At 43.3% G+C, this 15115-nt stretch overlaps 1 protein-coding gene across 2 annotated transcripts in view; it reads left to right on the top strand.

The window, feature by feature from the left end:
• The window catches only part of TRPC6 (transient receptor potential cation channel subfamily C member 6), a 94797-nt gene that overhangs the window by 43239 nt on the left and 36443 nt on the right, over positions 1 to 15115 (top strand). Inside the window, exon 2 of one of the 2 annotated variants that reach the window (XM_066620186.1) lies at positions 14096 to 14867. In XM_066620186.1, coding sequence (XP_066476283.1) covers positions 14096 to 14867 — 772 coding nt within the window. Of the gene's footprint in view, positions 1 to 14092; positions 14868 to 15115 lie in introns of both variants that reach the window. The other variant, XM_066620185.1, reaches the window with a different exon arrangement.

Raw genomic sequence — 15115 nt, 5'->3', positions numbered from 1 at the left:
AAGCAAACCCATGTTCGCATTTCTAGGCTGTTCTGTGCTGATGATGACTGGGAGCCTTCTGATTACGCATTTTCTTTGGGGGGGAGGGGAGGAGGCCCATAGAACTCTGTTCATGCTACATCTGATTTTGGGTGGCCCCACTGTATAATTCAGCTTCTGCTGTTCCCTTTTCCCACAGCCTTGAGCTCTCAAGTCTTCTGTTGATAAGAATCTCTATATGTTAACTGACCTGATTCTTTCTTTCATTATCTCTCTTTAGTTCTGTCCTTCATCAGCTTCTTGTCAGAATTTGATACTTTGTCTGGTCAATCTCTCACGTTCACACTTACATTAGCCATACTTTCGATAGGCAACTGCCTGACTTTGAATGATGAAAACACATTTTATCTCTCAAACTGGCAGTTCTTAAGGGCCATAGCTGCAAAGCTGGATTTGAACTGTCCATTCAGTAAAACGAGGGTTTCGTTAAGATGTTAAGAATCAGTTCTTTCTGTGAATAGTATGGTGGATACATTTTTGCTGCAGAGATGAAGAAGACAGGAATTCTCATAAATCATTACTGTTTTCCACAGTAAAGATGGGTAGTGAGGTGGGTGGTAAAGTGGAATGTAGTTCTTTGCATTGAAAATTTGGTATTGGTATTTAATTGCAACCACAAAAATGAATGTTCTAGAATCTAGATAGAATTAATTTTTATTTCAGTCTCCAGAAAGATTGAAAGGCTGGCAAAACCATAATGGTTTCATTAAGCCCACAACAAGCAACAGTGCCCTTTCCAAGGAAATAAAACATGGAGGTTTAATATATGCTTGTACTATAATGTGTAACAGTTGAGGGCAGTTTTGATTTTATACTGAATCCAACCAGAAGAATTGGATAACCATTGAGAATGACTTGTTCAAAGGAAACCTGGAACATTTGCTATGGCAGGCCTCAATCTATAATATTGCATCTTCCCATCTAATCTTGTTTGGAACGGAAGTAGAGAAGACATTGGAGATCCACAATTGGATCACCTATCGTGTTATTTTTTCTAGATACACTATACCAAATTATTCTTCAGTCATGGCTAGATACTCGTATTTTAATAACATTTCTCTGCCTCCCTGCTACACTCTTGATATATTCCCCCATCCATACCTGACTCATGATCTCTTCCCCCCCCCCCACCATTTGTTAAGTACAGATTGCGTTATATCTCCACTGGATTAGTTAAGCATACCCCTAATGCAAAAAAGATGTAATTTTTGTGAACACTTGCCTTACAAGGAGTACATAAGAACATAAGAGAGTAATATTTACTGGCATGTGTGTTGCCTTTCTATTGCTGCCAGCAGTGTAACATTCTCCAGTGGGTTTCGTTAAGATGTACTTGTTAGCAAAAAATTATTACAGATCTTCTCAAGTGATGCTCCTCTGAGGGAAATGGCACCATTATTATATTATCAGCATTAGAACTATACTGAGGCTGCAATTCTATGCATGTTTTCCTGGGAGAAAGCCCGATTTAATACATTAGGATTTATTACTGAGCAAAGGAGGCGTAACAAGGGGTACCTGCCCCAGGCACTACACTAAGGGCAGTAAAAAAATTTTCCTCCAAAGGAGAACGCACTCCCTGCTATAAAGTGCAAAATCAAATGCAAGAGGTCTGCTTACTGACCTGCCCTGGGCGCCGGAGCCCTTAGACATATGTAGGATTGTGCTATAAAAGAAATTGGAATACAGGTGGGACCTCGTTGGACCCACTGCAGATACATAAAACTACAGATAATTAAATCTGCAGCGGTTTTTGCCCCTTTAAGCCCTCTGAAGCCCACAGTGGCTGCGCTCATCCACCCGTGGCCTCTGTGTGCTTCAGAATGGCCTTTTCAGCTGAAAAATCACTACTTCTGGTTTTCTGAGGCCTCAGAATGCCTTATATGACACAAAAACCTCACTTTTTTGGCATTTTTTTTGACTGAAAAGGCCATTCTGAATCCTGCAGCGGCCGCAAGCAGATGTGTGCGACCTCTGCAGACTTCAGAAAGCCGTCCAGAGGTGCAACTTTGGTTGCCTCCAGAGGGTTCAGGTTGGGTCAAGTCTGGCTCAGCGTGGGTCCAGGAGACCCACGTTGAGCCAGATTCATGTACAGGTGCAGCCTATTTATCTACAGATTTTTTATCTGCGGATTTGTCTCAATGCAAATGGGGTGGGGGTACCGAAAGTCACACACACCTTTGCGTCCTTTGCCCTGTGCTCGCTCCGTTTCCAGGCAGCCCAAAACACTGCAAAAAGGCTCCACCTCGACCAGGCAGGGAAATAGCCCTGGAGCCCTGGAAGAGGTTCCCCTTTCGAAGGAACAGTAAGACTCCTGGAGCTCCTGAGGCAGCAGAGAGGCTGAAGAAGGGAAGGGGGGGGCCAGAAAATCTCTGTAGCCAGAGAAGCAAGGTGCAGCTCTCTCTCTCTCTCTCTCTCTCACTCAGACACACACAGGGGCAGGGGTGCTAGTAACAGAGGGGATTGCTTTAAAAAATCCAGGGAGTGTTTGCTGAATTCCCCTCCCCCCTGAGATGGTGCAGGCAATCACCGACACAAGCAAGCCTTCCCAGCAAGCAAAGCATGAGATTTAGGCTACAATCCTCTCCACACTTTCCTGGGAGTAAGCCCCATTGACTACAATGGGGCTTACTTTTGAGTAGAAATGCATAGGCCTGGACTCTTAAAAGCTCAGCATCCCAACAACAGCAACAGTATTTATATACCGCTTTTCAACAAAAAGTTCACAAAGCGGTTTACAGAGAAAATCAAATATCTAATGGCTCCCTGTCCCAAAAGGGCTCACAATCTAAAAAGATGCAAAGGAATACCAGCAGACAGCCACTAGAACAGACAGTGAAAGAAGCAGGGACAGCTGAGGACTGAGTACAGAGCGGAGGGGAGGGGATTGATAACAGCTGCCTTAGATTCCTTCCAGCCCCATGTGTCAGGCTGCAGAGTTTTTGCATAACTCTATGGAATTTAGCACATGTTTTTTGTTAATCGCGCCGAGTCATTCCGCATCACGGAACGGAACTAACGCGGATCAATAGGCTGCACCTGTATACACAATGTGTGGATTCGGAGGCCCGCCTGTATATAAAGTGAGTTCTGTATGAGTCCTAGGAGAGCTACTGACAGAAGACATCAAGAGTCTGTCTTTGTGGCTGATATACTTAAATTGTCTCTTTGTTCCTGGACTCCTCCCAGCCTCGTCTCTTGTCATGGCCCGTTCTTACTGTCGTAGTCTTATCTGGGTATTGGATGGAGAGACCCAGGATCTATTCTGAAACCTTGTGGACTGAATTCAGGCTGTGTACCTGTATTTCTAACACCGCTAGTTTATTAATAAGCTTCTACAAAGCTCTTTGGCAAAACCCCATGATCACTCCAGGGTTTCTAGGCCAAAGGAGGAAGAAGAGAGAGCATGAGCCAGGGGACTGTGTTGTACTGTCATTCATTCATTCACTTCCTGAATACAGTATATACTGCACCCTGACCTAGAACTTACCTCACTTGGGCTGTTTCTAATGTGTTCATTAGAGTTTCTGATTCTCATCCTTGCTTTCACTGAGGGCCCGCTCCTACCCTCCTTGCCAGTGCCTCAAAAATTAGCATGCTGTATCCATGGGGGGGGGGGGAATCAGGAATTTAAATCCCCTTACCTCTCTGTAATCCTCCCACTTCTCAATGGGCTTCCTTGGACCTGTGCCAGCTCTGCAACTGGTACAAGCAAGGAGAAGAAAGGAAGAGGGAGGCTGCTGAAAGAGGTGATGGGATCTAGTGCATGCCATTGTCTCTGGATCCACCTCCTCCTGCAGCCTCCCCGCCCCCATTTCTCCTCCACCCTGCCCAGTTTCACCCCCTCCCTGCCCCCGCTGCAGACTTGGTGCAGCGGGAGCAAGCAGTGGCTGCGGTGCTGGCATCATCTTGGTATCATCTCTCCCAAAATGGGCGCTGATGGAGCACTCTGCGCACTGTCATTTTGGAACATTGGTCATTTCACAACAGAACTGTCTTCCACTATTGCAGCATGCTGCATCTGGCAGCCCCGGATAGGATTGGGCTATCTTACTGCATGATCAGCATTTCTTTGACAAATGCACAAGTTTCCAAGTACACCCATGATGATATTTTGTAGCTCGGAAAAATATGATACATTGGAGACTGGTCTCCCCTCATGCACAGAAGCAATATTTAATCAAAAAACTTTAAGTGACCAAGAGACCAATACGTTCTGTCAAAACCCAGTTCCTAGCTGCGAGGCTCATATCATGAAACATTTAGTTTTTATATTTTGAAAAAATAAAAAAAAAGCTTGGAGGCTGCATTGATACTATACAATTCCTGCACAGAGTAATTAGCCAATGAATTATCCAAACACAGTGGACCCCTGCTTTATGATTCTAATCCATTCCAGAGACTCCATCATATCATGAAAATATCATTATGTGAACCCAATAATACTCTGATTAGTAAGTCATTTCAAGACCTTGGAAGCCTTTCAAATGAACAGAGCTTTCCTTTTGCCCTCCTCCTGCTGTGCTGACCCAGCTGGCTTGGGGGTGTCCCCTCCTCTCTTTGGCTGACTCTTAACATGCCCCCTTAAGATATTTTGGGTTGTTCAGGATTCAGGAACTCCTGCTTCCAACAGCCTGCTTCTCAGACATGCTACTTAAAACCCCACTGAGACTCAAGAGAATGCATCTGTTAGAAGGAAAATGCATTCTCTTGAGTCTCAGTGGGGTTTTAAGTTAGAAGGAAAATCTCTGCATCTCAAGGCTGCTGATGAGCTCAGACAGTCTCAAACCACGTATGCAACACAGAGAAGGCACAGCCACCCTCGATGTTCAGCCAACTGCTACCACTAACTCAGCCTGCCTGTTCTGGAGGGTTTTAAAGGTAAGGATGAGGACCTTGTACTGACCTCAGGGGCAGATAGGAAGCCATTTAAAGGAGGAACGTCATGTCAACAGACAACAAGAGGTGGGAGCGGAATGATTTTTGCAGCAGAGTGCTGGATATTTTGATCCCACTCTTGGAAACATGTTGGTTTTGCTATGCCTAGCCTGGTTTCATTCAGACTTGACGCTTAGCAGAGGTAGTATCTGCATTAGGAATTTTACCTTATGCGATCCATCTGTGTAATGGGTGTATATGGGTGTTACTCTAGTGTCTGGGTTAAGAGCAATAGCTATAAACTAGAAAGTCCTAACATGCTGCCCAACCTTTATCCTACTCACCCCTTGTTCATTCATTCATTCATTCAAGAGATTTTTTATCCCATGTCACCCACCCTCATAATGGGGTGCCCAAGACAACTTACAGTAAATGTAAATGTATATACGAGTACAACATCTGTAATGTAACAATAATATTATTATTTTATGTGGTTGCTATAAGGATTATTGATATGCATGTAAAAAGGTTTTTAGCACTTAGGAAAAGTGGTATAAAAATAACTAGTATAATTCACTCCAGGGCTTGCTCTTATTCTCCTATATCTGGAATGGAGTCTCTCTTTTCTCTACCTTCTGTTATGCTGTCCAGAACTTCCTGGACTGGACTCATTGCCCATATCCATGGATTTACGGTAGCAGGACATTTTTCCACTGTCATAAATCAGCTGTTAATAACTTGTGGAGCATGCCGTAAACTTCTATTTTTGAACGGCCACCGCCACCACTGCAGTGGCAACATCAGCAGCCTACTACCACAGCCCACAACCTGCTCCAGTGCAGGCAAGTAAGCGCAGGATAGGCAGTAGGTGGGGAACTTGAATACCAGGGTTGTTGGGGGAGGAACTGGGGGTATGAGGAGGGTGGGAATGGGTGCATCTGGCAATAGTCGTGCATGCCGGATCTTATCCTCCATTTTTCTGCCCACTCTCTGGCTATCCTTGAACTTGCACCAGCTATAGAGCTATTTTGGTGATTGTGCAGCCTGCTGGGGTGGGGGGTAAGTAAAAGATATTTTAAATATTTTAAAAATATCTTAAAATATTAAAAGATATTTTAAATATTTTAAATATTAAATGTAAATGAATTTTTTTTTACTTACCTCGTGCAGGCTGTCCGATTGCCTCACCCATCATAGCTTGCAGCACAGACTCTGTTGGTGTGGCTGCATGCTGTAATGTGGTGACGGATAAGATTGGGGCCTTAGAATCTCATATGCTCCCTTCTTGCTACAGACCCTGCACCAGCAAACGTATTGATGTGTTTCTTAACAGTATGCCTAGAGACACGTACTGCACTTAACAAACACTTTAAATTAAGTCCTTAAAAGTCCCATTGACATTTATTGGAGTATTTTTACTCCAGGGGGTTAGCCTGTGGGTGGTAGACACTGTGAAAGAGGTTAGAAAACAACAGGGGGGGGATCTGTCTCAGATGAAAGAACATACTTGATTTAGGATATAGATACTTCTTAAAGAGCATCGGTTTAATTGGAAATGCAATCTCAGGTATTGAGCCCTTATGATGACTACAGCATAGAGCCCAATTATTAATCTCTGATAAGGACTCTAAAAATATATATGAAGTTTCTGAATTCTATAACCTTACCTATTTTTGTTAATCTTTAAAACCTTTTTTCATTCAGCCAGAATTGTATGTATGTTTCTAACAGCATTATTGAGATAGAGTGGTTTGCATGTCCCTCTCTCTAGCCCAGGGGTCTCCAAACCCCGGCCCAGGGGCCAGATGTGGCCCACAGCAAGCCTCTGTCCAGCCCACAGCCAGGCTCTTGTCCCCTGAAAGCCTCTGACCCACTGTGCTGTGGTCGTATCTGGAGGGTGTTCTGAGGACCAGAGAGGTTGAATGAATGAGCCCATTCATTCATTTATTCACTCATCTAAGTTCCATCTCTAATTTATTTATTTAAATTTTATATTTAAATTTTTTTCCCGGCCCTCAACACCATGCCAGATATTTGATGCGGCCCTTTGGCCAAAAAGTTTGGAGACCCCTGCTTTAGCCCATGCCTGTTCACCCTGTTGGTCTGTTGGGGGTTAGCCTGGAAGTTTGGCACCCTCACAACAGGCTTCCTGTTCTTGGTTCATTAGGTATGCCAAAGCAGACATTTTGTCCTGGGATGGCAGCAAAAGTATTGAGCACTCAGTACCTGGCTGCATCATCAGGACATGCGACATCTTTACCCTGTAGAGATTTGGATCTCTGATGTCCTCTACCAGGGGTGCCCAAACCCTGGCCCTGGGGCCGCTTGTGGCCCTTGAGGCCTCTCAATGCAGCCCTCAGGGAGACCTCAGTCTCCAATGAGCCTCTGGCCCTCCGGAGATTTGTTGGAGCCCATACTGGCCCGAAGCAACTGCTCTCAGCGTGAGGGCGACTGTTTGACCTCTCACTTGAGCTGTGGGATGAGGGCTCCCTCCACTGCTTGTTGTTTCACGTCTGTGATGCAGCAGCGGCAGCAAAGGAAAGGCCAGCCTTGCCTTGTGAAAGGCCTTTTATAGGCTTTTTAAGCTATTGCAAGACCTTCATTCATTCATATAAGTTCATCTTTAATATATTCATTTATGTAAACGTATGTAGATTTATTCAAATTTTAAATGTAAATCAATTCTTTTTTTCCCTGGCCCCCGACACAGAGATGATATGGCCCTCCTGCCAAAAACTTTGGACACCCCTGTCCTATACTTTTTACCCAAGTCCTTTCATATTAATCTAAGCCATATCTTTAGCAGTGTGTTTTGATATTGACTCTATGGAGAGCCTTTTCTTTCTCCAGTGTATGTTCTGCTACTTCCTCCATACTTTGGAAAGTGGTGCATTTTTCTGCATGACAGCTTGCTTGTGATAGTTCCATTTTCCAGTCTTCATTAATTTTATACATTCATTAGACTTCTCACAGCTGAATCAGAACTGAAAGCTACAGCCACCTTTGCTTTTAGCTTTGCAGATAGCCTTTGCCACCTTTTTAATCCTTAGAGAAGAATTAAATCATACAGTGTGGGTAGTTTTAATGACATTGTGGAAGGATTTGAGTGTAAATGGAGATTCTACATGATTTAGGCAACATATATCTACCTCCGTGAAGGAACATATGATTTTGACCATATGATTTTTGACCATTTTGAAGGACCATATGATTTTGACAATATGTAACTTTACAGTTACTCGATTAATTAACTCGGTCAGTTAATCGGTTAAAATGCAGATGATTATTTTTGCCTAATTCCTTAATCAGCCAACAATCCCAATTAGACATGTAACAGCTGGAGACTAAAATGTTTGGAACATGGGAATAGATTTTAGCTTTATAGACATCTATTTACTAAAACTATCTGAGGAACTTTTTTTCTCTTTATCAGTAGCATTTATTTCCACTTGAAGAATGGCAGGTTTTTATATGTCCCTTGTTGCATATATTGAGTTTATGTTTCTGAGGAAATGAAATGTCATGGAAAAAAAAGCTTGGTTGCAGTTGGTATCACTTTTATGGAAAAGTAATAATGGAACATTTTATGATTTGTCAATAAAAGTGAATGTGGAACCACTGAGCTCAACAGAAAGAGGAGAAGCTGCACCATTGAAGTGAATGGTGCTTAATGTTGTGTTGGCTAAAGCCAATGGGAAATTATTTGAGATCCTTTTTTTGGTTGCTACTTTTATCTGCTGCTTTCATTTATCTCTTGCTTTTATTTTGCAATTTTACAACTGTATGGGTTGTATACCTGGGTTTTATTTTATTATGTATACTTTTGTTGCAGGCCTCCTTGAAGCCACTTGCAGCAAAAGCATGATATAAAAATTTGATAAGTTTTGTTGGAGGTTAAGAATTTGCTTTTCTCATATTGTTTATAAACTACAGTTCTTTAACATGGCAAGACCCTGGGTTCACTACTCTACTTGTCAAGGAATAGCCCTTGTGAAATACATTCCCTTAACTCATGTAGCCTCGGTTTATCTGTTTTTTTCACCAATTTCGTCATTTTCCTACAATAATGATTTAATTCTACATATTTAAAAATCCCTCTGTGTGTCTGCATTCTCTTCCTCAACTGTTTCGCCAGCATGAGCAGGAATGGTATTGTCTAGAACAGTAGTTCCTAAACTTTTTAGCACCAGGACACACTTTTTAAAACAGCACTCTATTGGGACCCATCTAGAATTACCAGACTTTTAGAAAAGTTCTAGAAAGAAATGGTATTCATTCACCGCAGACACTCGCCTATAAGTCAATCCCACAGATAAGTCAAGGGCAGGTTTTTGAGCCAGCAATCATGGAATTTTCTATGACCCTCGGATAAGTCGGGGGTTAAACTTAGGGGGGTGTCTGACTATAGTTTTGTCTGATTTTACCCGAGGCCAGATCCTGAAAAATAACCCACCACTAATTGTTACCTAAGAACTGTAGTTTCAATTTTATTGAAAACATAGTAAAAGATCATAAGATACATTTTTATTCTTTTTAAATTCTGGTCTTCATCACCTTTTTGTAAGCTCTATCAGAGTAAGTGACCTGTAAACAACATACCAGTAAAACAGTGGTTCCCAACCTGGTATTCACTTACTCCCAGGGACACTCAACAGGACCTACAGGGGTAATTGAAAAAGAATGAAATAATGGCAGAAAAAGGCAGGCCATGCTTCAGAATGCCTTGCAAGACAGGAATGCCTTGCAAGGACCAGCAAGGCAGGAAGGGAGGTAGCTAGTTGGCTGTGAAAGCCCCATCAATACCTAGTTTGTAGTCATCAATTCATGTATGAAACAGTGATTGAAAACCAGCGCAGTAAAAAAGCTGAAACATAATATGGAAAGTGATCAATCACCCAGAATTTCTCAGCACACTTCTGGTGCAAAACAGTGCAGTTTTTCTGGTGCAAAACTATTAACTCCAATCACTACATGCATTTCAGACCTATTTGCATACCTAGCAACCACACTGCTTATACTGAGGAAAGAAGCAAAAGCTGCTGTGCTTTATTGACCTGGAATAAAAGGATCAGCCAAGTTGTGAGCATGCCAAAATGATGAACAACCAGGAAAAGTTCTGCACATATATCCTACAATCTCTCCACCTTGGAAAATATTTGCATGCTCCTGCTAATCATGTTACTCTCCTGGGCTCTCCTGGGCTTTGGATGAAAATGGGTCATTTAGGGCCCAATCCTGAGTTGGGCCAGCACTGGACCTGGCCTCCAGTGCTGGCTCTGGGTGAATGTGCAATATGGCACACCCATGATGCCCTGCGCTGTATCAGCGCCAGCCCTGCACCAGTTGGCACTAAGCCCAGTGCCAGCTGGACATTGCCCAGAGCTAGGTAAGAGCAGGGAAGGGCAGGAGAGGGGAGGAACCAGGGTGGGAGGTGGCGAAGGTCTGCTCCACCAGATCTTGAACTCTGTATCAAGTCTTCTGGCCCAACACAGAGTGGCTCAACTGTGCTGGCAAAATAGCCAGCGCAGACTTGAGAAGCCCCTTTGTGGACTTCCCCCAATGAGATCTCCGGAGAATGCTGCAGATGTAGCGGTAGCTGCATTGGCACCATTGCACCCTGCAGCACCATCACCTTTAGTACTGGGCTGCCCGTGTGAAGTCAATAAGAATGCTGATAATATATATAAACAAAATTTGATAACAACTGAGCATGTCTGTATATTAAATTGAATTCAGAATATATTTTTATAATATTCCAAGATTTGGGTCTGATCTACACATACTGTAGTTAGGTAGTTCCCATCCTGGGGTACATGTACCCCCAGGAGTACTGGCCAGAACCTTTAGGGGTATTTGAAGAAGAATTGGATAATGACTGAAAAAGGTAGGTCTGTTTTAGAATGCCTTGCAGGGATGGCAAAGCAGGAAGGAAGACAGCTAGCTGCCTGTGAAAGCCCCAGCAACTGCTAGTTTCTGGTCATCAATTTGTGAATTCTCTGTTATGGATCAGTAGCGGAAAATATATAAATTCAAAATTATAGTAACTATATTAATTGCAAACATTTTGCTAATATGAGGGGTACAGTTTATGGAAATGGGCTGCCAAGGGGTCCATTAGTGAAAAAATGTTGGGAACCTTTGCTGTAGTGGGTAGCTTTTCCTGGCACTGGTAGAAGAAGCATCTGGCTACAGTACTGTTATGTACTACAGTACTTCTGGGCTAGATGTATTTTGTACTTACTGGTCGCACTGTAATCCTATAATGAATATCAGTGACATACAATGTACAGCGCAATGCTGAGCTGTACTTGGGCTGGCGCAAGTCAAAAGGCAAATTTGCGCCTCCTCGGGAGTCAGGAATGCTGGCCTGCAGAGGCTGGAATAAGCCTCTGTGCCAACGGAGGCTCTGAATCTTGCATTGGCTGAGCTCAGCCGACGCAAGATTCTGGGGTGGGCGGAAAAGAGGCAGGAAGGAGGCGTTCTGGGGTGGGGGAGGGCAGGCAGTGGGCAGCCTTGGGGGTGGGCGGGTGGGGAGTGGGAGGTGGACTGGGACCCAGCAGTTATGCTGAATCCCAACCCCCGTGCCCGGGGAGCTGGAAGTGGCTTCAAGCCACTCCGCTCTCCTTGAACTTGTTCCACCTCAGGAGGTGGCGCAAGTCCAAGGAGACCCATAGGTGCAAGGCTGGATTACCCGGAAAAGTTTCCCCTTACCTCTGGCTGAGCCGCTTTGGGCAACTATCCTGCTCTGGATACAGCGCAAGCTTCTTGGCTTGCCTGTTCCAGCGCAGGAAGTTATTGCACCCTTAATTATGCACCTTAATCACCATAACTGATCTTTGGACCCCAGGTACAGCTACTAATGTAGTTTGTCTTTATTTGCTTTGGAGAAATGGTAAATTCTATAAGAGAGAGAGAGAGAGAGAGAGAGAGAGAGAGAGAGAGAGAGAGAGAGAGTTTAACTTTGGGTTAGGGTGGCCTTTGAACAGTCTTTTCAATGATAAAAGAGGCAATCTCTTTAAAGTTCTTTCATGTTTTTTCAGCAGCAGGCTAAATTGTTGAATTCAGTTCTTCTGCAAAGGATTTTCTCTATAATATGCTTGGATCAAAAGGTGTTTGCAAAAGCTGTCTTGCAAGTGCTCTTCACGCTGCATATGTTGTGGCATTCAAAAGATACAGGGAGAGATGGCAAGCAAATGTGGCTAACTTTTGGTAACATAAATGAATCAAGTTATGAATTGATAATTCTTGCCACATGAAAAAGGCCTCCCGTACAAATAGAGGTTTAGAGATAAACACTGGTTCCCAGCTGCATGTTCCCCTTGTAGTGTATGTGGAGAGTATTGAAGGCAACAACAAGGTCTTCTTCATAGTAGTGCCTCACTTTGGAACATCCTCACTAAAAAATGGGGGATCTTCACAGTTTGTCTATGCATTTCTAATGTGTCTGATGGGGCTTACACCCAGGACAGTGCTCCTGGCTGGATTGGGGTTCCCGAGGGCCACAAATGGCCCCTATGCCAGGATTTGCTCACCCTGCTCTAGAAGTCAGCCCTCCACCATAGTAAAAAGGATAAAAACAGGGGCTTAAGTGGTTGGTAAAGTGAAACTTTTGTTTCAGTGGTGTAAAGCTAGGTGGGTCTCAATGGATTGTCATATTAAAAAGTGCATCCCAATGCTGAAAAGTTTGGGAACCACTGCTCTAGTGACTTAGATATACCTGAATTAGCTGCTTCTTATGCCTTCTTAGGACAGGTTTCTCACATCCCTTCTGGGGATGGAGATCAAGCTCAGTGGCTGAACACCAGCTTTGTACACAGAAGGTCCCAAGATCAATTCCCAGCATCTCCAGGAAGGGTTAGGAAAGACTCCTGGCTGAAACTCTCAGCGTCTAAAATAGTGATTTAGATAGACTAACAGCTTTATACTTATTGTAAGATAACTTCATACATTTGAAGAATAATGTATTTATTTTAAGACTTGAATACTTGATCTTAAGGAAAGATCTGGCACAGAATATCAACGTGAGTCAATACAGAAGAAATCCAGAACATCAGATACTACAACCATTAATCAAGCATGAACCTATAAGTAAATCCTCACCATCTTAGCGCATGATAATATATATGATGTTCCGTACATATGCAAATTACTGCAATATGTACTGGACTGATTCTTGTTACAGCTCAGCTAAATTACTGTGAACCCTTGGAGGCTTTTAGTACTAAATAATGGTTTAGCTTACTTCCAAGCCGGGCTAATGAGTTCTGCAATTTAGATGGAGAGATGAAGTGACATGGGTGAGTGGAAGCCAGCAGGAGAAGAGGTAGGAGCTGCACAGAGAACTAAAGCAGTAAAAGAGAAGTGGGATATAAGAACTGACAGTGAATATAGAAGACTCTCTCTCTATAGAATATAGAAGAGGGAGATTACACCACAAGCCTATGCATATTTATTCAGAAGTAAGTCTAACTATGTTTGATTGGGTTTACTTCCTTGTGACTATGTTTAGAATTGCAGCCTCAGTCCTGCAGTCTGCCTGGAGGGGCAAAGAGGAAAGTTTAGGATGACATAATAGAATTTTGAAAGGTGAGATTGTTTCTTAAATACTGGGCTAAGTAGTTAGGCTACAACCCAAAGAATTTGCATGTGCAAGAAACAGTTTCCATGCACCCAGGATATTTTAACCTTCCCATTTGTTCTTCAGCATCTGTGGGCTAGTCCGTTTATTTGTTTGCCAGTTCTAGCAAGTTCAGAAAAATAATGTGCTGGTTCATTGTCAAAAGCTGCAGAAGCAAAAATGGAGAAACAAAAAGAGAAATGGGGAAATGGAGAAGCAAAAATGGAGTTGACTTGTGTTGTGGTGGTTTTGTTTGTTTGTTAAAAGATGGAGGCCATCAAGCAGTTCAGGACAAGGGAAATCAGTGTAAGGTATTCTAGAATATAACATCTTATAACTTTTCTTACTCCTTTTGGTGTCAGTAACAAGTCTTCACAGCTGTAATGGGTCCCAATGTTAATTTGGTTTTGCCACTCTGTAAAATAATTGGCAAGAAGCTGATTGGAAATATTGTTTAATGTTGTGTAAGACTCACAATACCTTTCCTCATATAGTGCTAAAATGTGCATTTTTTTTTTAAAATGTCAGAACATTACCAATTTTTCTCTTTCCATCCAGTAGAGGTACTGAGAACAGACATGCCTTCCGCCAACAGACTGTAGTCCGTGAGAAAGGCAGGAGGTTCGCCAATCGAGGCCCGGCGTATATGTTCAATGATCATTCAACCAGCCTTTCTCTTGAAGAGGAACGGTTTTTGGAAGCGGCTGAATACGGCAATATTCCCGTCATTCGTAAAATGTTGGAAGAATGTACCTCGCTTAATGTGAACTGTGTGGACTACATTGGGCAAAATGCTCTGCAGCTGGCAGTAGCAAATGAGCACCTTGAGATCACAGAACTTCTGCTGAAGAAGGAGAACCTGTCACGTGTGGGGGATGCCCTGCTCTTGGCCATTAGCAAAGGTTACGTGCGGATTGTAGAAGCTATTTTGAGCCATCCTGCATTTGCCGAAGGCAAGAGGCTTGCCACGAGTCCCAGCCAATCAGAGCTGCAACACGATGACTTTTATGCTTATGATGAGGATGGAACCCGATTCTCTCATGATGTCACCCCCATCATCTTGGCCGCTCACTGCCATGAGTATGAAATTGTGCACACCTTGCTGAGGAAAGGCGCTCGTATCAAAAGGCCTCATGACTACTTCTGCAAATGTAGCGAATGCAATAAGAAGCAAAAGCATGACTCTTTCAGCCATTCTAGGTCCAGAATCAATGCCTACAAAGGTTTGGCTAGCCCTGCTTACCTCTCCTTGTCCAGTGAAGACCCAGTAATGACTGCCTTAGAACTCAGCAATGAGCTGGCTGTGCTTGCTAACATTGAAAAAGAGTTCAAGGTAAGAGTTTAATCTTGGGGAGGGAATTGGTTTGGACTGAAAGGCTGGAAGGAAACTGCCTGAAGCCATGGAGAGTTGCTGCCAGTCAATCTACACTAATCTGATGTAGCAGAAGCAGTGGTCTGGCTCCACGTAAGGCATCTACCACTGTTAGGGACCAAGAGACTTTGTATCAACTTACCTTTTCTTGCATCGGCCTCCAGGGGGTGCTGGGAGCCCTGTGGAGCCCTTATAGGGCCAGGGACAGT

The sequence above is a fragment of the Tiliqua scincoides genome, chromosome 3 (assembly GCF_035046505.1).
Source record: "Tiliqua scincoides isolate rTilSci1 chromosome 3, rTilSci1.hap2, whole genome shotgun sequence".
NCBI lineage: Eukaryota > Metazoa > Chordata > Lepidosauria > Squamata > Scincidae > Tiliqua > Tiliqua scincoides.
The sequence above is the reverse complement of the archived record's forward strand: the minus strand, read 5'-3'. Positions and strand labels throughout refer to the sequence as shown.